Source organism: Ailuropoda melanoleuca, chromosome 2 (genome assembly GCF_002007445.2).
Source record: "Ailuropoda melanoleuca isolate Jingjing chromosome 2, ASM200744v2, whole genome shotgun sequence".
NCBI lineage: Eukaryota > Metazoa > Chordata > Mammalia > Carnivora > Ursidae > Ailuropoda > Ailuropoda melanoleuca.
Genome location: NC_048219.1, coordinates 46,638,644 through 46,659,977, shown reverse-complemented (window position 1 = coordinate 46,659,977; position 21,334 = coordinate 46,638,644). Strand labels below are relative to the sequence as shown.

Here is a 21,334-nt window from a genome sequence, read left to right as displayed (position 1 = left end):
AAGGGGGGTAATCAGAAGGGGGAATGAAACATGAGAGAGTATGGACTATGAGAAACAAACTGAAGACTTCAGGCGGGAGGGGGGTGGGGGAATGGGATAGACTGGTGATGGATAGTAAGGAGGGCAGGTATTGTATGGTGCACTGGGTGTTATACGCAACTAATAAAGCATCGAACTTTACATCGGAAACCGGGGATGTACCGTATGGTGACTAACATAACATAATAAAAAAAAATCATTAAAAAAAAAAGAAGGGGGAATGAAGCATGAGAGACTATGGACTCTGAAAAACAAACTGAGGGCTTCAGAGGGGAGAGGGGTGGGGGAATGGGATAGGCTGGTGATGGGTAGTAAGGAGGGCGCATATTACATGGTGCACTGGGTGTTATATGCAACTAATGAATCATGGAACTTTACATCAAGAACCAGGGATGTACTGTATGGTGACTAACATAATATAATAAAAAAAAATTATTATAAAAAAAAAAGAAACCAGGGATGTACTGTATGGTGACTAACATAATGTAATAAAAAACATAAAAAAAAGAAGAGAATACGTGTTAATGCATATACACCTGCTTTATGTACCAGCAGTGACTGACAATAAAAGTCACTATATGTTATACAACAGCTAACAAAGGAAGTTAGAGAATCCATGAAGAAATGCAAGACAAGAGTACAAACCTATCTGGAATGATTTTGGTAAAGTTTGCCCCGAGGGTGGTAGAATTATATTTCCTTTCACACTATGATTTACAAAGCAAGAAAATAGCTATTTGACTAGGAGATGAAGGGACGAAGCTCTTAACCACCTTCCTTTTGAAACTTGTAATTCTATCCCTCACAAATATAATCAGCTTAGCAGTAGACAAAAAGGATTTTGTTTTACAAAACATATTCTGCCATTTTCCCCCAGCATTAATAGGCTGAATGTATCTCACAGGAACTTAATGTCTACCTCATCAATTCTTCCATCCAGACTTCTTAATGTTTACCTTCCATTTACTTTATTACTGGCCTCAGTTGGTTTCTTTTTTGGAAAACACTGATATTTAGATGATTCTAATGAAATTTTCTCTTAAAAGTAACACAGATTCACTTATACTTACAGTGAATCTCACCAAAAAGATCTATTTTGAGGGGGAAATAAGACCTAGTAAGGGGTGGAAATGTCAGCATGAAGGAAACTATTTTGCTCTCAATGAGCTACGGTAGTAATTACTGAATGTAAGAACCCTTTAAAGTGACTCTGTTAAGGGAGGTGGATCACACCCATTTTATAAGTTTTATATATGATTTTATATGCAGCTCTATTGCTCACAGTTGGCACATGTGTGTGTGTTAGCAAAGAAGGACAATTTAACTTGTAACATGACTAAAGGGAGAAATAGATAACTATTTAATAATAAAGATATTGTGGTTATCACAAATAATACAGTGTGAAAATCATGGTATTTTGAGTAAACTGACCAGGATTCCGGACATGGTTCTTTTTCTCAATGGCTTTGCAATATGTAAAGACAATGACTATACAAGAGCTGTGGTTTTATATCAAATTGCAGTGACATTAAAAACTATTTCATGAGGATTTTTGAGTAGATTAAATAAATAATATGAATGAAAGCGCTTTGTATGAATGAAATTAATATTTTAGTAATTAAATCTAAGACAAGATCCAGAGTCCTTCCCATAGTCTTCAAAAATACTTTGTGATCTTGTTTGTAACCATCCACCTGACCTCATCTCCATCACTCTATCTCTAGCTCATGCCACACTAATAACTTTGGCTTACTTGTGTCCCTGAAACACAACTAGTTCTTTTCTGCCACAGGATATTTGCATGTGTTATCACGTATATTTTATATATAGTTTCATTATGTAGTTTATTTTAAATGGTGCCCACTTCTCCACTCTTCTCACTTTACCTTGGTTTATTCTTTTTCTAGTACTTACTACTAACTGACATTATATGTTTTCTTTTCTTTCTCTACAACCAAATTCCAAGAAAATGGAGTTTTGCCTATTTTTTTGCTACTCTCACCTCAGATCTAGAACAGTATCTATGGCACAACAGGTGCTTAATAAATCAAATAATACATAAGTGAATGAATGAATGATCTTTCATTGAGTCCTTAATATGTATAAGGCAATCTGCAAAGTGCTTTATATGGATTATCTAATATAATCATTACATTAAGTCTATTATAATTTCTATTTCATAAATGAAGAAAACAGAGAAGACAGTAACTTGTTTGAGGTAAACACAGCAAATGATGGAAAATGAGCTCCCTGTCTCCAAAATCTATGCTTTTAATCACTCTCTAAAGCCTGTGTGTATCCAGGCATCTTTATATTAATTGATGTTTGATTATATTTTTATAAAACAGCCTGAATCAATTATCAAAAGAGCATTTACATAGCTTAACTTGATCCTCCAAATAAACGTATGTGTTCAGTACCTAAAAAATAAACCAACCCCTAGAATCCGAAAAGCCAGCCTTTGAAATAGTTAAGAACAAGAATCAAAAGAGCCAGGTTTGTTTTCACAGGTGACCAACGTGAGACTTACCTCCAGGTGACCAGCTATTGTAGCAATATGCAGGGCAGTGAGGCCACCATACCCAACCTGCTGTATATCAGCTCCACTGTGAAGCAGAGAGGTGATCAATTCTGCACTGTCCTGTAAAGAAACACATCTTTAGTGTTACTTTTCTACTAATAGCAGGTTTGGACACTGTGCAACAGGATATATTGATTCTCTGACTGTCAGACAGTTTAGGTGCTCAAAGAAAACCTAAGTGTGATTTCTGGAATAAGAGCACATGAGACAGCAGAGAGCAGCTCTCAAATGGTTGAAATGTAGGAACAAATGACAGGGCTATTCAGTTTCAATCAATCCTCTACCACTTGACCATGAAAGATAGAAAGGGCATTACCTATGGTGAGGCTCTTGCAAACTCAACTCAATCTTATGTGTAGGTCACTCCAATAAATGTGCTTTCTCTGGCAACTGCATGATTGCACTGACTGCAATGGACTATTTCCTGGTAATTCAGTAATTGCTTCTTCTCTACATATGTGTCATGGCTCCTATACATAATTAATGACGCATAGTGTCATGGGCCTATACATAATTAATCAGTGTCTTTCTTAACTTGACTCGTTTTAACAGTGAAAATATTTGCAGTATTTAGGCTTTTGAGTTAGAATAATTTACGCAATGGCCAAAGTGATCCTTACTTTCCTTATACTATTATTTGCACTGTATCTCTGTCTTTGGAGAGACAGGGAACTTTTCACAATATTAATAGCAATTTAGGGGTGCCTGGGTGGCACAGTGGTTAAGCGTCTGCCTTCGGCTCAGGGCGTGATCCCAGCGTTATGGGATCGAGCCCCACATCAGGCTCCTCCGCTATGAGCCTGCTTCTTCCTCTCCCACTCCCCCTGCTTGTGTTCCCTCTCTTGCTGGCTGTCTCTATCTCTGTCAAATAAATAAAATCTTTTAAAAAATAGCAATTTACACTCACTGAATTTTTATTATGTAATAATCTCTCATATGCATTAACTTATTTAAACCTGGTACATGATAGGACTTTAAAAATGGTTAATAAAAAATAAAATAAAAAAATAAATATTTCTCTAAATTATCCTATGAAAAATTACTCTTAGTCTACGTTATTTTATAAATCAGAACACTCAAAAGAGTGAGTGTTACATATTCATAAAACCCCACAATTGGAAGGGAATGCATGTTTAACACCCTCTCTCAAAGTAAGAATTCAAATCACAACTTTAATACTTGCCTCGCCAACACCTCAAACACACTCTGTGGCAAGAAATTCAAGTCTTCATGAGATAGGCCATTGCACTTATTCATAAAACTACTACTTCAAATACTGTTAGTTAAGAAAATCCTCTCATTTAAAAAAAAAGTTTGATTTCTTAATGCTGTTACACATAACTGAAGGTTATGAAAAAGGAGAAGTTATAAAAAAGTGAAAAAGCTTTGTAAAGAATTCTAAATAGCAAAATTAATGTTATAGTTTCCAAATATTCTAACCTGCATACCTGTTCTATTAACTAAGTTAAATATTTTGTGTTCCTTTACTTTTCCATTGGCTCCTTCTGCTTGGATATAGACTTGCATTTTCTCCATTCTTTTTTTTTTTTCCACCTAAGCTAAGCTAATTTTATCTCTGTCGTTGCCTTCATTTTCCAAGCTTCTGTACAAAGTTACTGACACTCACTGCTGACAGCTGTGATCTAATTTCTTTAGTAATCTCTAGCTGTGTATACCCAAATCTTACTATATAAATCCCAACTGAATTCACTATACTCCTTACACATTGAATTTTGCTCTTTCTCACACCATCTCTTCTCCCTTTGTGCTTACCTTATATCATCAAGAGAAACTGCCATGCTAGTTTCTTCCACCTAAGATAGAAGGACACACCATTGTTCTGAAATCACCTCCTCAATTTCAGAAGGCAACCTTATTTACCAAATCCAATGTCAATCCTCCTCCTCTCTATAGTCAGATGATCTCTTTCTTCTTGACTCCTCTTTGTTTCTGTCTCTCTTCAAAAAGTGAGTTTAGCCTCAAGCCACTTTCTCATTCCAAATGCCAACTTTGGCAATCAGATAACTTCATCTTTAGTCCAAATCCCTCTAAATTCAAATTCCATACATCCTGCCTATCGATGGCATCTCAAATTAAAAACTCAAAATTGCTCTTGTAAATAGCATTCATAATTTTCCCAGTGTTATCTGTCATCTCCTAGTATTTCTTATTCATATTAATGACATTTTCTTATTCCAAATGTCTGTGAGTCCTTCAACTCAATCAGTTTCAGAATTCTGTTGGTTCTAACTCACTAATACTTTCTACATTTTTTCTTATTTCTAACATTACCCTCATTTTACAATCTTCTCACTAGTCTCCATGAGTAAGCCTTTTCCCACTGCAGTCCAGCCTCCATACTGCTACTAAATAAATATTCTCATACACAGGTTTGATGACATTATTCTCTTTCAATAAACCTTTCATACACCTAACAAACACTTAATTGAACATATATGGTATGTGAAACACTGTTCTGAGCAGAGGGAACATGGCATTGAGTAAGATAGTTAAATTTCTGCTTTCATGCAGCTTATATTTTTACTATGTACATGTAAGAGAAGAGGGATAGAAATAAACAGATAAGACAGGGCACCTGGGTGGCTCAGTCGGTTGAACATCCAAATCTTGATTTTGGCTCAGGTTATGATCTCAGGGTCCTGGGATCAAGCTCTCCATTAGGTTCCACATTCAGCAGGGAGTCTGCTTGGGATTCTCTCTCTCCTGTCCCTCTCTCCCTCTACCCCTATCTGCCCTCTCCCATGCACATGCTCTCTCTCTCTCTCTAGAATAAATAAAAATACATAAATAAACAAAGAAAAAATATACAGTATCATAAAGTACCAATGACTGTGAAGGAAAACTAGAAAATGATAAAGTGGCTACTTTAACTGAGTAGTCAGGGAAAGCTTCATTTCTCTGACACAGTACGCTTTGAGATAAACAGTAAATATCAAAAAGGGGAAATCCAAGCCACAATTTCAAGGATGGCCACTGAAGATCAGGGAACAGCTAAGTGTGAAACACATAATTTCCTAAGATGAAAATAAACTTAGTATGCTTGAAGGCCAGTGTTGAGTAGAAGGTTAAAAATAAAGAAAGGAAAAGTAATGTTCAAGATGAGGTCTAAGATACCTGATCTTATAGGGCCTTGTAGGCCATGGTATTTGGTGTTCGAATTTTTTCCAAGTGCAATAGCTGGCAAGAGAATGACATGATACAGAGCTAGGGAAGAATCAGGAAGAAGCAGTTTTTGAGGTAGAAATAAAATATTTTATTTTTCACATGTTAAGTTTGAGATACTTACATGAGCTCCTTAGGGTTAAGGCTGTGGGTACTAGAATTACCTTCCTAGTTTGAATTCCAGCTCTGCTAATGACTACGTCAACTGAGGCAAGTTACATAACCCCTTTACACTAAGTTCCTTGGTTATAAATAAAGGGGACAGTAACTGTATGTCCTGATGTGATACACATACAAACTGCATTCACAACTGATGTGATAGTACATTTAAAGTACTTGAAAGGTACCTGGCAAAATAACACTCAATAAACTTATTGCCACTGGACACAGAAGACTGGGGCTCAGTTTGGTCCTCAGTGAAAACTTCCAGATAAGAAAGTGAGTTGACTCTATCAATCATCTAACTCCTGTTTCTTATTTGCCCTTACCTCCTTCCCTCAACTTCACTTCTGCTTCATTAGTTACCCACTGAATTCATCAAAGTTTTAAAACATAGGAAAACTCTGAAGCAGTACTGGAAATAGGAAATGTCTACCAGTTCTGCTTCCTCCAGAAAAACAAAAACAAAAACAAAAACCAAAACCAATTCACAGGAGTTAACTCCAACCTCATCAATAGCTTTTATTTTTTAAATGGTGAGGGCTAAAGACAGGTGAGCTAAAGTCTCTGAGTTAAATAAAAAAGACATCACCTTAAAACATTTTTCCCTGCAGATGGGTAGGCATTTAAATGCAGGGAAATGGAGAAAGTCTCTGTAAGCACAAAATCACTTTTTATTTTTATTTATTTATTTTTTGTGTCTGCTTCTTTCATTTAGCACAATGTTCTTTTTTTTCATAATAATATTTTTATTATATTATGTTAGCCACCACACAGTATATCCCTAGTTTTTGATGTAAAGTTCAATGGTTCATTAGTTGCATACAACACCCAGTGCACCATTCAATACGTGCCCTCCTTACTACCCATCACCAGTCTATCCCATTCCCCCACCCCTCTCCCCTCTGAAGCCCTCAGTTTGTTTTTCAGAGTCCATAGTCTCTCATATGTCTTTTTAAAATAGAAGGAAAAAATGATAAACTTTAGCAAACAAAAGTATTAAAAAATACAGTAAGGTAATGACAAATTGGAGAAATATTCACAATATATAACACTGACAAGTGTTTTGTATATTTAATATATGAAGAACTTGTAAAAATCCATAGAAATATGGATACTTCTAATTTGACAAATATCTATTAATGAATGTCTATCTTATGACAAGCACTGTACTAGGCTATATTAAAATAATTACATGTAAAATAATGGAATATATGAAATATTATCAGGCAGATTCTAGTAAATGCACATTCATCCTTTTCTTAACTATCTTTATATGTTTCTTATTTAGCCAAAATTTGTGGAATGTAAGAGAAAGTCACAATTTCTTCAGAATAGTCAAACGTTGAGGTGGGTTTGAAGTACTAAATTATCCTTTCATATGTTGGTAAGATTTCTCACGTTGACCTCTGATTGATCTAAATTTTTTTTTTTTACTAAAACTATAAAGATAGATTCCCAAGCCATGCTAAAGAGAATGTAACAAAACAATCATTGCTACTTAAAAATTGCTTACTATGGGCTAAATACCATGTAAAATATTTTATTGACATCATCTCTTCAAGCTTCACAACTTACCTATGAGAAACATACTATTATCCTTATCATGGCTGATAAAAGTCAGACCCAAAGAATTTAAAGTACTTGTAGACCTTAAGTAGTTTGTAAGTGTTGGAGCTAGATATAAATTTGGGTGTGTTGGACTCCAAAGTCCATGCTTCACAATTGAGGATCCATGGTGCTTTAGCTGATCTTTCCTTAGTTCTAATTATCAAAAAGAAGATGTACTTTTGCTCTATTTTGTTGCATTTAACTGATGAGTCCCAAATATTTTCCCCCTCCTCTACAGAAGCATTGTGCTCTAATGGAATAGTTTTAAAAGTCAGCAATGTGGTACACACCTCCCGGAAAAAAACAAACAAAAAAAATTTATATACAATAATAACATAGGTAAATTTTAAATATGATAAAGCTGATCTTATTAATTGCTTGCACTCTATGATATATGACAAGTATCTAAGGGCAAATTTTTTAAAAGAATGACCCTTAAGGGTTGGATACGGAATAGTCTTCTGGAGAACTGATAGGTTTTCCTGTATGCATTGTCTAACCAAATTTACATCATGAGTATTCAATGGAATACACAGAAGCATTCTGAAGTGTGGCGTAAATAAGGCCCTGTTATGCATTAATGTGTACAATATTAATTAACTAACTAATATTAAAGATTTATTTATTTATGAGAGAGAGAGAGTTGGTGGGGAAAGGCAAAAGGAGAGGAAAAGAGAGTCTTAAGCAAACTCTGTGCTCAGCAAAGAGCCAGAGTTGGGGCTCGATTCCATGACCCTGAGATCAGGACCTGAGCCAAAACCAAGAGTCCGATGCTTAACCAACTATGCCACCCAGGAGCCCCTGTATGATATTTATTTTTAAACAATAGAAAATCCATATGTAGTACAATAAGGCTTGGACAAAAAAATCTGTCCAACAAATCCTTGAAAAAATAGAATCTGAGGACACAACAGACCTCTAAAGATTTATGTAAGTGGGTAAAATCTTTTTGTAATGTTAGCAAGTCCAATTTTGTACTATGCATAAAATTGTAACAGCATCGATATCTTGCCTATTGTTAGTGCTAAAACCAAGAGAAGTAACCATTAGTGTCAGAAAGCTTAGATTCTCTACCACCAAATCACATAATTTAAATACACACACACACACACACACACACACACACTCGCTTATTTGTTGGGTTTTTTTTTTTTTGCTAATTCTATTTCAGAATAAAAACTAAACTGGGAATTTTTAATGTCTAAAATTTACTTTCTTCTGATTATAGAAATACACCCTCTGGAGGTTTTAATACAAGGCGCTAATTTATAATCTTCCCATATAGATGTGAAATTTGTGGCCTTTCCCCTTGAATCCAGGTGGGTTCTGATCAAAAGAGTGTGGTAAAAGTAAACTATGTTTCCTCTAAGACTAGGTCATAAAAAGCCATATATCTTCCTTCTATATTCTGAAAAATTTATTCTTAAAGCTATTAGCTACCATGTAAGAAGTCTGAATAACTTGAGGCAGCCAGGCTATAAGGAATCTCAGGCCACACAGAGAAGCTACACATCACGTACAAGCTTTCCAATCAAGTGGCCCAGCTACAGCCAGACTTACAGTCAGTCATCCCAACCCAGGCACCAGGTATGTGAAGTCTCCAGGAGATTCTAATTCCCTGCTTGATAAAGTCCCCCAGTCATTTATGTCTTCTCAGCTGAGGCCCTAAATACAGTCGAGCAGAATCAAGCCATCCCTGCTGTGTCTTGTCTGAATTTCTGAACCAAGAATCCCTAAACATAATAAAATGACAGTTGTAGTAGAGGACTAAGTTTGGGGTAATTTGTTATGTTTCAACAGACAACTAGAACATGTCATAGTAGAAAATGTAGAAAATAAAATAAATAAATAACAATTTATAACCTGTAGTACTACCATATAATCACTATTACCATTTATGCGTTTATTTCCTTCCATTCTTTTTCCTAGGTATAGGCCTTCATGAAACTAGATAGAGCACAGACTAGCACAGCAAAGTAAACTTGTGTTTGCACACTAATGGCCACTTCCTACATTTGGGACATGTTCCCTAACTTCTTAAGTTGTGGGTTTTTTTTTTTTCTGTACAATGGAAATCATAATAGTAACAATCTCATAGTTGTTGTGAGGATTAAATCAAATAATGTAATGCATTTTGCATAATGCTTGATACATAATTTTTATTATTATGTACACAATTGAGCTATACTACATATGGAGATAAATAATCTCCCTTTTTCATTTAATATAAAATAGTATTTCCCATTGTGTGGCAGATGTAGAGTTATGCCACTCAGATCTCCCTTCAGGAAGAGTGTGTTGGGAGTGTGGTTAGCTGGCAGCCTCCCTTAGCTAGCTCTCTCAGGATCCACTGCAGCAGTAGAGTTGAGAGCTTTTCAAGGTAGCCCTCAGTCATTGACTGAGAAATCTGGTGGTAAAAAGACTTAGCCATTGTCACTCAAACATTACTCCACTAATAGGCAATTTTTGCTCTGGAGCTCCCATTGGGCTGGCAAAGATTTTAGTAAGTCTGCATTGTGGTCTGAGAGCTTCCCCAGACTAATTCTACTACCTTCCTTTGCCTTTCACAGGTGACAATCCCAAATAAATCTCCTGTACTCCAAAATCCCTTGCAGAGCCTACTTTTCAAGAACTCAACTGGCATAACATATCATAAAATATGTTTCCTTAGTGTATATTTAAATCAAAGCTAAACTGGAATTTGAACTTAGATCTTCTAAGTCTTACACTTTTCTCGATACAACATGTTACCCTCCACCCCCAACCAATATTCTACTCTCAATTTTTTTTGCCTTTCATGTATAAGCCCTGACTATGTGTTCTTCACCTGTAAAAAGGGAATCTAATACCTGCTGTATCCATCTTATAGGGTTGTAACAAGATGAAAGTGTATAATGTATGTGGGAATGTTCGTAAACTCAAGATTCTTACAAGTATAAATTCATATATTAATATTAAATGTCTCACCCCCAAGACTGATCTATAAGAACATTCACCTTACATCTTAGCCCACTCTATCCCCAAATATATATAATCATGAGCTACCTCAATATCTTTACCTGCGAGATGTCAGAGTTGGGCTAAATTGTTTTCTGTAATACCCTATCTAACTCTAATATTCTAATATTCCCTGAAATGTCACATCAAGCTGTAAGGAAGACCTGAACTTGGTTTGGAAAGAAGACCGGGTTTCTGGGTGTGAAAACAGGGGTATATAAGTAAATATTTTAATGTGCTTACCTAAGTATGTTTTCTCTACAACCCAATTTATCCATCCCAGTAATTATTACAGCCTGTTTGTGCTAGTAAGGAAAAAAGTAAAAAAGCAGTTTTGTAGTCTTCAAAGAATATTAAGGTTTCTTTTAGGGCAAGGGACTATACAGAGCTTCAGTATGAAATATATTTAGTTCTAGGCATTAAAGTTTAATGGACTAGAGCTGCCTCATACATCATAGATATCTCCAATGAAAGAAACCATTAATCAGTATAAAAATAACTGCTCATGAAAGTTCACACCTACATGCCTCTTGTTGAAATAATTCTGAATTTACCTCCACAAAAGATATCACTTATTAAAGGTTCTGGTGTGATAGGAATACTTGACTTTGCTTGAAATTTTGAAAAAAAAAGGAAAGAGAAAAGAGAAGGAATACACTCTTAGATTGAGCACCTGTACTCAGGGTAAGGCCTCTAAATTTGCTTTTGACCTCTTTTTTTCTCATCACCTCTGCTGACCATTCCTCTTCTGTTTCCTAATGTTCCATAATCATGTCCTGTGGGCTGTTTCCAATTGGCCTTTGAATATCCTTGTTCTCTCTTTCAATAATATACTGTTAATTTAATACGGAGGAGCTAATCAGAATCTCTGGGAGTTTAGAAGAATGCAAATACGTGCTGTTTGAAAAAGCAAATTGAGTACTATAATTTTTAAAATTTGTTTTTACTTATATTTTATTTATTTTAAAATTTAAAAAAAAAACATGTAAACAGATAGTGAATGTTTATGTTTATCCAAAGGAGCAAAACTTTAAAAAGATCGAGAAACGTGCTACTGTAGAAATCTTTCTGTGATCCTATCTCTCCTGAAGATACCACCCAATCTTTATTCATTGCCTACATTTTCCCAACTCCATTTTTTTAATCCATTTTTACACTCTCTATTCCAACAAATTCACTAAAACATCCCTTAAGGAGTTATCTGACACTTTTCTATTTTCCACATCTAATGGCCAAAATAGAACATATTTTGCCCAATGTCAACATGATTCTCCTTCCTTCGAATAATAGAATTATTCAACATAGAATTATAACTTCATTCATTTACTTATACAACATGTATTTATTGATAAATATACACCAGGAATTGTTCTATGCACTTAGATTAAGATGATAAGCAATTTAGATCCAGTCTCTGCCTTGGTGGTGCTCAAAATTCTACCAGAGATTACAAACAGGTCACAAGGGGGAAACTATGTATATGTTTTGGCTTGCATAATACTTAACAATTAAAAATTTGAATTAATAGAAATTAAATATCAGGAAACCTCATAATTTCTGATTCTCTGAAATTTGGGGCAATACTGGGCTTACCTTCCTACATGGCAATGATTAGCTGGAGCTGAATGCTGACTGTTTCCTTTACGTGGAGTATAAATTCTCTAATTTGTCACAGTCTCCACAATGTCTTATATCTCAGAAACACTGAGTCCAAGTGTTAACTCCTATTTAACTTTGCCATATTATCTAACACCTTAATTCACTTATGTTACCTGCATCATTTCTACATGTACTTAAGATTGTGACCCTTCATCTAGAGGAAGATGTAGAGAAGTGACCAAGTAATGAAAGAGAATTATTCACAGTATGATAAGGTATACAGGTTGTTGAAGAGAGTACATTGGAGGGGCACCTAATCCAGACTTGGGAGGGGTCAGGGAAGGTTCTCCAAGAAATAGTGGTAATATAAGAATTGAAGGATAAGTAAGTGTCTTCAATTTATATCCTATTAAGTTTTTACTGAGAACTTGTTAATTTAGAGATTATGAAATAGTGGTTTACTAAGAAGAAATAGAAGTATAAAAAAATAAATCTTAATTTTGCTCTAATTTGTGGGTATAAATGTTTTCTGGTTCCTTAAATTAAAAATTTTAAGCAGTGTTTAAAAGTTGCAATTAACTGGAGGATTTAATTAAGTACGCAAAAAGAAAAAAAAAGTAAGATTCTTTGTGTGTGTGTGTGTGTGTGTGTGAATTTTGTTTCTTTTTCCCATAATTTGTTATTATTATCTTAACAAATTCCCATTTGGAGAAAATGCTCTCTTTAATCAGGAAACTTTATTTATTCAAATAAAAAGGTAACTTGGATTTTTAAAAAAATATCAATTAACTTTGTCCTCTAAATAATGGTTTTCAGCAAAGGGTGATTTTCTCCACCAAGAGGTAATGTCTGCGGACATTTTTGGTGTTACACTGGGGATGGGAGAAGCGGCTACGAGCATCTAGAGACTAGAGGCCAGGAATGCTGCTAAATATCTTACAATGCACAGGATAGCCCCTACAACAAGGAATAATCCAATCCAAAATACCAGTAGTGCTGAGGCAGAGAAAATCTATGTAAGTAAAGGATGCAGAAACTACGAAACACATGTTTTGTGATCTGGATTTTAGGATAGTTGAAATAAATACCAATTTTGCAATCAAATACACGTGCTAACAAGAAAAAACATCAGAAAAAAAGATACATCAGTTTCCAGGGTATGGATCACCATGAACAGAAAACAGAGCTTTCTGTTAGGCATGGTTGTGTGGTAATAAGAACCTAGGTCTAGTGAGGCAAAAGACATAGGTTGAGTTAAAGTTTTCCCCCTTCCATTCTTTCCCTTTGTAATAAATAAATGACTTCTTGTGAATGATTGGAATGAGATCTTGCTAGAAATCTGTAGGATGGGATAAATGACCATTCAACACCTGCTTTTATTATATGAAATGCTTAAAAAAAAGTTGACTAATCAAATGTTATTTTTCATTCACAGGAGAAATTTCAAGTGGTTTGCCTGTGTATTGAAGGAAGGGTATGTTTGAGGTTAATTGGACAGTCAGATACGTTTTTGTTCATTAACATTCTTACTCAAGATCTTTGAAACTATGCAAATCTCAAATTTTTCCCCAAAGTCTTATGTATTTTTTTAGGAGCACAATTTAGATACCATTTAAAGAAGTATGCCCCAAAGTGAAATGCCAATATGACAGGTATCTTGTAAGAAAATTAATTAAGGTGCAAAAAGAAAATAACAGAAATTTTATTTATCTTTACTTATAAAAAATAAATTTTACTAATATTTAACATGAAAATTTGTACTGGTGGTCTCAGTTCATGTGTCAGTTAATTATGTGTCACATACGATACCGAAAGTATGATAAATAAATACTTGTAATTCCAAATGGAGAGAAGTTGGCAGTGCTTCTCACTTTTTTTCTTTAGCATTTAGTACATAAGGATGCATTATAGCTGATGTGAGTTAATTTAGTGGATTTATAGATTTTAATATCTAATTTTAACTGAATTTATCTCTAAAAAAATGGCAGATTATCTTTAAAAAATTCCTGTGGAAAAAATCACAGAGGAAATGTATATTACTAATATAAGAAGAGAAGGAAAATGACAGGGCTGGCATGCTGGCAGTTTTCTTTCTAGTAATCTGAGCTTTTTGTAAGCCAAATTTCCAGGTAAAATTAATGACAATCTAATCATATTTGAAAACAAATTTGTGAAAATATTTTGATATTATCAAAAAGGATATATGAAATATGGATTTATGCCCACAAATTTTAACTGTCTGCCAGAGATTGTATTTTTGCCTAGAACTATTTATTGATAATTTTGTTCATAATTATAATTTATGAACAAATATATGCATTTGGGGAGCTAATTTTATATGGCATATGATAAAAAAATTGGAATCTATTTATCTAAGCATAGACTTCACTACTTTGATGTTTTTAGGATTACATATTCTCATCTCTTTAGAATGTAATAATCCAGAAGACACGATCCTTTTGTTTGTTTTTCTGTATAAAATGGCTGAACATTAGGGGTGCCTGGGTGGTTCAGTCAGTTAAGCTTCTGACTCTTGGTTTTACCTCAGGTCGTGATCTCAGGGTTGTAGGATAAGTTCTGTGTTGGCCTATGTTCTCGGCATGGAGTCTGCTGGGATTCTTTCTCTCCCTCTCCCTGTTCCCCAGCCCCTGCTCATGGGCTGGTGTGTGTGTGTATGTGTGTGCTCTCTTTCTCTCAAAAAAAAATTTTTTTTTATTAAATGGATGAACATTAGGTCTTCAATAAATGTTTGTTTGAAATGAAAGTTCAACAATGAGTTAACTTTTATCGAGTACTTACTATGTGCTAGGTATTTTGCTAAGTACTGCATATGGTTTGTCCTTTTTAAAGCTATAAACCACCCAATGAAATATGTAATTCTATTTCCTCCATTTCAGAGACGGAAGGAGAGAGTAATTTGTTTAAAGATACATAGCTAGTAAGTCTCAGAACTGAGATATGGAGAAGCAAATAGTTTAGCTTCTAAGCTGACAGTCTTTATTAAGGTATGTTATATCAATCAATATCCAGTATTGTTTGTGCTAATGTTTGGATACTCATTAATTTCTCAAGAATATTTATCAAGGGTATTTTATAGGTCCTTTTACACTGAGGAATTAAAGAAAAAGACTCACTCTTAATGCTAAACGTTCACAGAACAACATATGAAATATCCAAATAAATAATTATGAGTGCTGTAATATAAAACAACATGAAATTATAATTGAAACCCAAAAGAGAATACAATAAAATCTGCTTGGGAATTCAAGAAAGCTCAAGGAAACTCAATTTATCTTGGTTTCAAATATGAAATAATCTCCTATTAGGAAAAGAAATAAAAATATATTTAAGCAGAAGAAATAATAAGAATAAAAATATTGGAGTATGAAAAATGCTTGTCTTAAAGAATTAAGAAATCTAGTAATCAGTGCTTTTCAAACTTTGGTCTGTAAACCTGTTGGCTGGGATTAAAAAAACCAAAAACCAAAAACCAAAAACACATTCTGGTTGGTTAGGGGTGGAATAGGGAATGAGGGTCTGAATTTCTAAAAATCTGTCATTTGAGGCAGGTGCTGCTGGTCTTCTTACCACAATTTGAGTTGCAAGACTTGAACAGCGATCCTTATCATTTAGCCTTACACTGCTTATATCAAAATTGCCTAGGCTTTTTGTTAAAATTTTAGATTCCCAGCATAGTCTATATGTACCAAATTTGATTGAAGTGAGATATAGAGAGAAATATCCATTTTAAACATGCAATTACCATATAATTCTTATGCATATTAAATTTGAAAACCATTAGAGTTGGGAGAGCAGAGACTGTAGGAAAGTCTGAAAAGTGATTCCAGCAAAATTGTTAATAAGGGATTTGGATCTCCTATTTAGGAGCTTGAATTTATTATGCAGGTAATGGACAACAACAGTAATTTTTAAACAGAACATTGACATTATAGATTTGTGCCTTATGCAGATCATTTTGGAAGTAATCTAAAAATAGATGGGGGCATGACTGGACAGATTTTCCTTACTGACAAGTCAAATACAGATATGACACAACTGTTCTAAGTCACTGAAAAGATGAACAAAAATCTGTGATTTTTGGAAGAAGGGAAAGACAAGATAAGCCCCCACAATATTCCATGATCAGTCTGACTTTCTGCCTGAGATATTTCTTTGTTACAGAAGAGAAAGTGAAAGGGCAATCATAATGAGTTGACAATCCAGATTAAATTTCTGGAATTTTAAAATGACTGTAATTTGTCAAGCAGGGTAACTGAGCAGAAGAAGCAGCTGCACAAAGAGAGGACTGCAAATATCTGTATTGAGATTCACTATGGATTTTTGAGTTGGGCTGCATAGAAACAGCAAAAGATTCTGTAGTAGATAAGATCACCAATTTATGGCTGAAAAGTGAATGGTAATGATGGAAGAGGTCATGTAGTAACAGGAAATTTTGGAGTTCCAGAAGTCAGAATGGAGACTTTACTAAGTGACTTGGGCATTCAGGTAAGATATCAGAAATCCACACCTTAGGAGTAAAAACCGTATTCAGGAGTAAGGACCACATCCTGGAGTAAGAGGTGTGCCATTAGGCTAAGTTTGAAACACAAAGAGACCCACCCTAACTAAAAATCAAATCAAGATTGACTAGGTGAAATGTAACTGCTTTCCCAAAACAAAACAAAACAAAACAAAACAAAACAAAACTCAACACCCTTTAAAGGATGATAACCTGATGATTTGCTGTAACAAATAATACATAATGTCTAACATGCAATAAAAAATTAATAAATATGTGAAGAAACTGGAATATGTAATATGCAGTCAAGAGAAAAAACATTCAATAGAAATAAACACTGAGGTAATCCAGATGTTAGAAACAACAGATAAGGCATTTAGAACAGCCATTAATGATAGCTTCAAGAATTTAAAGGAAAATATGGAAAAATGAATAGATGGGTAATCACAGAAGAGAAATTGAAATTATATTTTAATATCAAAGGAAATCCTGTAACTGAAAAGTGTAGTATCTGAAATGAATAATTCTTAGCAGATTATCATCAGATGGGAGATGGCAGAGACATTGTTTTTGAACTCGAATTCAAGTAATTAGAAATAATCAAATTTTAAGAACAGAGAGAAAGAAGAAAATGAACAGAGACTCAGTAACCTGTGGAAGATTACCAAACATTCTAACATACATACTTGAAAAAATAATGATCAAAATCTCTGAACTTGATGAAAGCATATAGTTACAGATTTAAGAAGTTCAATGGACTCTTAAAAGCACTGCACAGAGAAAATCATACATAGGATTATTATAACCAATCTGTTGAAAATTAAAGATTTTTCTCTCATTTTCTTTAAAAGACATGAAGTGTTTATCACAAAAATTCTAAAAACATATTGGAATTTATAACATGTATAGATATAATGTATATGGCAACAATAGTATAAAGAATAAAGATAAAGTGGAATTATACTATGGAAGGTTCTTACGTTTAAAGTGAAGTAGGCCAATATTAATAGACAGTGCATGTGTTTATTGAAGATCCACAGTGCAATCACTAAAGTAACCAGTTAAGAAAAAATGCATACAAGTTTTTCCTTAAGAAAATGAAAAGACTAGCCACCGACTGGGGAAAATTTTGCAAAATGTATATCCAACAAAGGACCCATGTTCAAATACATAAAGATCTTTTCTTATAATTCAAGAAAACAATAAACCACATTTAAAAATGGGATAAAGATTTGAATAGACACTACAGCAAAAAAAAAAAGTGACAAATAAGCACATGAAAATCTATTCAACTTCATTAGTCAGTAGAGAAATGCAAATTAATTATGAAATATTAATATACATCCAAAAGAAAGGCTAAAATAACAAATATTAACAAGTGTTGGCAAGAGTGTATAACATAACCACTAGAAACAAATACATTGTTGATGGAAATGGAAGATGATATAGCCAATTTGGTAAAGGGTTTGGCATTTTCTTATAAAATAAACATGCACTTATGATATGACCCATCAATTCCATTCCTACATATTACCCAAGAGAAATAAAAACAAATGTTCAAACAAAGATTTGCATATGAGTATTAATAGCAGCTTTATTTTTAACAGTCAAAATATGGAAACAACCCATATGTCCATAAAAGGTAAATTGTTAAACAAATGGTACTATATTTACAGAAAGGAATATAGATCCTCAATAAAATAATTATTGAACACACAATAGTGTTATGATAAGTGATAGAAACCATATATAAAAGAAAACATACTGAGTGGATTGCATTTAGGTTAATTCTAGAAAGGGAAAAATTATATTGATAGAAAACACATAGTGGTTTCCAGAGGTCAGGAGGATAGAGAAGGAAACTGACTGCAAAAGGGAACGAAGGAACTTTTTTATATGACAGAAAAGTCCTATGTCATGACTGTAATGATAGTATATGACTACATACATTTTTAAAAGTCATCAAATTGTCCACTTAAAATTGTGAATTTTATTGTGCATAAATTATACCTCAATAAATCTAGCCTCTATAAAAAAAAAAAACCTAAACAAAAACAAAGCAAAAACAAACTAAACAAGTAAGAGGAGTGCTAACCAGCCACATGGAATTAAAAAACAAAACACCTGCTCCATTATTATTAATGAAAGCAGAATTGCCCTGCTGGTAAAAACTACCCAGCCCTGAGTTGGGCCCAGCATGCCAGGGTGTATGATTAAATGAGCTGCTGATGTGACCAATAAAAAGATGTGAAAACCAAATTATTCATTTTGTGAGTGTTAAGAAAAAATAAAGTTCACTTGCAGTATTTATAAAACTCCAAATAAATGTGTATAAGTAACTGTTCTCTGGGCACCAAAATATTAAAATCAAGAAAGGAAAGGAAAGAAAAGGAAATAAAGACAAGAAAATTTCTTTCAGATAAAAGGAAATTCAGAGACAAGAATACTAAAAATGAATGATTCTGGAATCAATCCTAAACAAGAAAGAAATAAACAGCTTTTTATAAATGACACTAATAGGATAACTAACCAAATTTGAATTTGGACTATAGATTAGATAATAGTATTGCATCAATGTTAAATTTTCGGATTTTGATCAATGTGCACTGATTATGTAAATGGATTTTCTTTTCCTTAGGCAGGTCAGGGAACAGATAATTAGAACTAGATTTAATGCAATGGTAGTATGAATGGCTACTTTATATTATTTCTGTGTTTTAAAGGAAATTATAAATTTAATTTGTTTTTGCCTTTGTTAAGGAATAAGTAATCATGCACTCTGTTACAGCCTTTTCAAAATTTTTGCCTTCCTTGCATCCAAGAGACTCTAAATTTGTTTACACTTGCTAAAAAAAAAAAAAGCTAGTCCATGTATCCTTCTGTAAAATATATGAAAACAGAAGAAATAGAGCAAAGGGAATTATAAACATGGAAATTTAGTTTTGATAAAAAGAAGTAGAAGAAATTCTGTAAAGATTGTAGCTCTAAATCATTCAGAATGCAATTCTATGGTTGTGTCATACTAAGTGTTAGGAAAACAAACTAATACAGAAAGGAATCTCCAGTAAGATTCCGAATTCATGGTTTCGCATACTGCCTTAACTACACATCACTCGCTTCTTATTTGTTGGAGCTCTTCTACTTTCACCTACTGCTACTCAGCAGAAAAGCCAGCATCAGACACTGTTTCCCACATCCTGAGCTCAGCCTCAATTCAAGTTTCACAGGAGGTTTAGGAGGTATTAAAAACAAGTTAGCACAGAACTGACGCTTTCTCCCAGGGAAAAAAAAAAAATGACTAGGCATTGGCTGGGTGCAAAAAAGGATGAGTATTAGAGCATTTGCACTATGAATCACAGGAATATGTGAATCTGAATTATGGGAAAATATGGCTCTCTTACCCCACTGTGATAAACTCTAAAACCTTTAGAGTTATATAGTGCAAAGTGGTCCTGAATGAGCAACAGCTGTCCCCCCTGCTCCAACAGCTGCACATAAAAAACTGAAATAAAATCCTGTCACAGATTCACATGAAATTGAGAAAAGAACAAAATATGCAATATAACAATGAGAGTCTGAGAGTATGAGCCAACTGCACTTGATTCCAATCACTATTCTTACATTTATTAGATATCTAACTTTAACCTTCAGTTTCCTTTTCTATAAAATAAACCCTATTATGCATCTCACTAAGTTATATTAATAGTTAAAAAAATGAAGTATATAAAACCTAGTGTAATAATTAACTCACAAGTACAGAGTAAGTAAAAACTTCTTATGATTAGAGAATGAACAATTTATATTTATTTTATATATTCTATAAATTTATATTTATGACAATCTCAAGGATCTATCCCAATACTGACTATCCCAGTTTTCTAATCCACTTTTATATTTACTTTCTGATCAGGTACTGAGATTGGTTGGGAAACGGACTGATGCAAGGAAATAAACTGAAGAAAAAGTAGGAAAAATAAAAGAAGGAAACTACAGGGAACTTTAGAGGTATTTTTTTACAAGATTTTATTTATTTATTTGAGAGAGAATGTTGCATGAGTGCCCACGTGTGGAGTGGTGGGGGGAGGGGCCAAGGGAGAGGGAGACAGAGAACCTTACCTAGACTCCACACCCAGCACAGAGCCCAATGCAGGGCCTGATCTCACCATCCTGAGATTATGACCTGAGCCAAAATCAAGAGTCAGATGCTTAAACAAGGTGCCTCTAGAGATATTTTTAATTAAGGAAAATGTGCAGAAAGAGAAATGTAGCTTCAGTGTGCTTCTTTCATCACGAAAGTCAATCTCATCTTCTTTTGCACAGAGGCAATTTGGTCTCCTGGTGAGAAGCTCTGACAAGGGGAGCAGATGACCAGTTCCTAAAACCTGACTAACCCATTAACTAACCATATAGTCTTGGGGACAATAATAGTATTCACTTACAGGTTTCTTGTAGGACTTAAATGAGTTAAACATGGAAAGCATTACAAAGAGTATGTGTCTGGTATATAGATGTTACCAGGTCAATATAGAGAAGGGGCTTCACCTAGCAATGTAATGCTCTGGTCACTCTGCATGTTTTTCATGATTACCAATTTGCCAAAACCCCCCCCCGCCCCCCACACACAAAGAAGAAGAAGAGGAGGAGGA

General features: G+C 34.1%; 1 protein-coding gene across 1 annotated transcript in view; it reads right to left on the bottom strand.

Annotated features, from left to right (window-relative positions):
* LOC100478721 (serine/threonine-protein kinase TNNI3K) overlaps positions 1-21,334 on the bottom strand; it is a 292,736-nt gene that overhangs the window by 251,172 nt on the left and 20,230 nt on the right. The window contains exon 5 of the mRNA XM_019797164.2: positions 2,570-2,680. Coding sequence (XP_019652723.1) covers positions 2,570-2,680 — 111 coding nt within the window. The remainder of the gene's footprint in view (positions 1-2,569; positions 2,681-21,334) is intronic.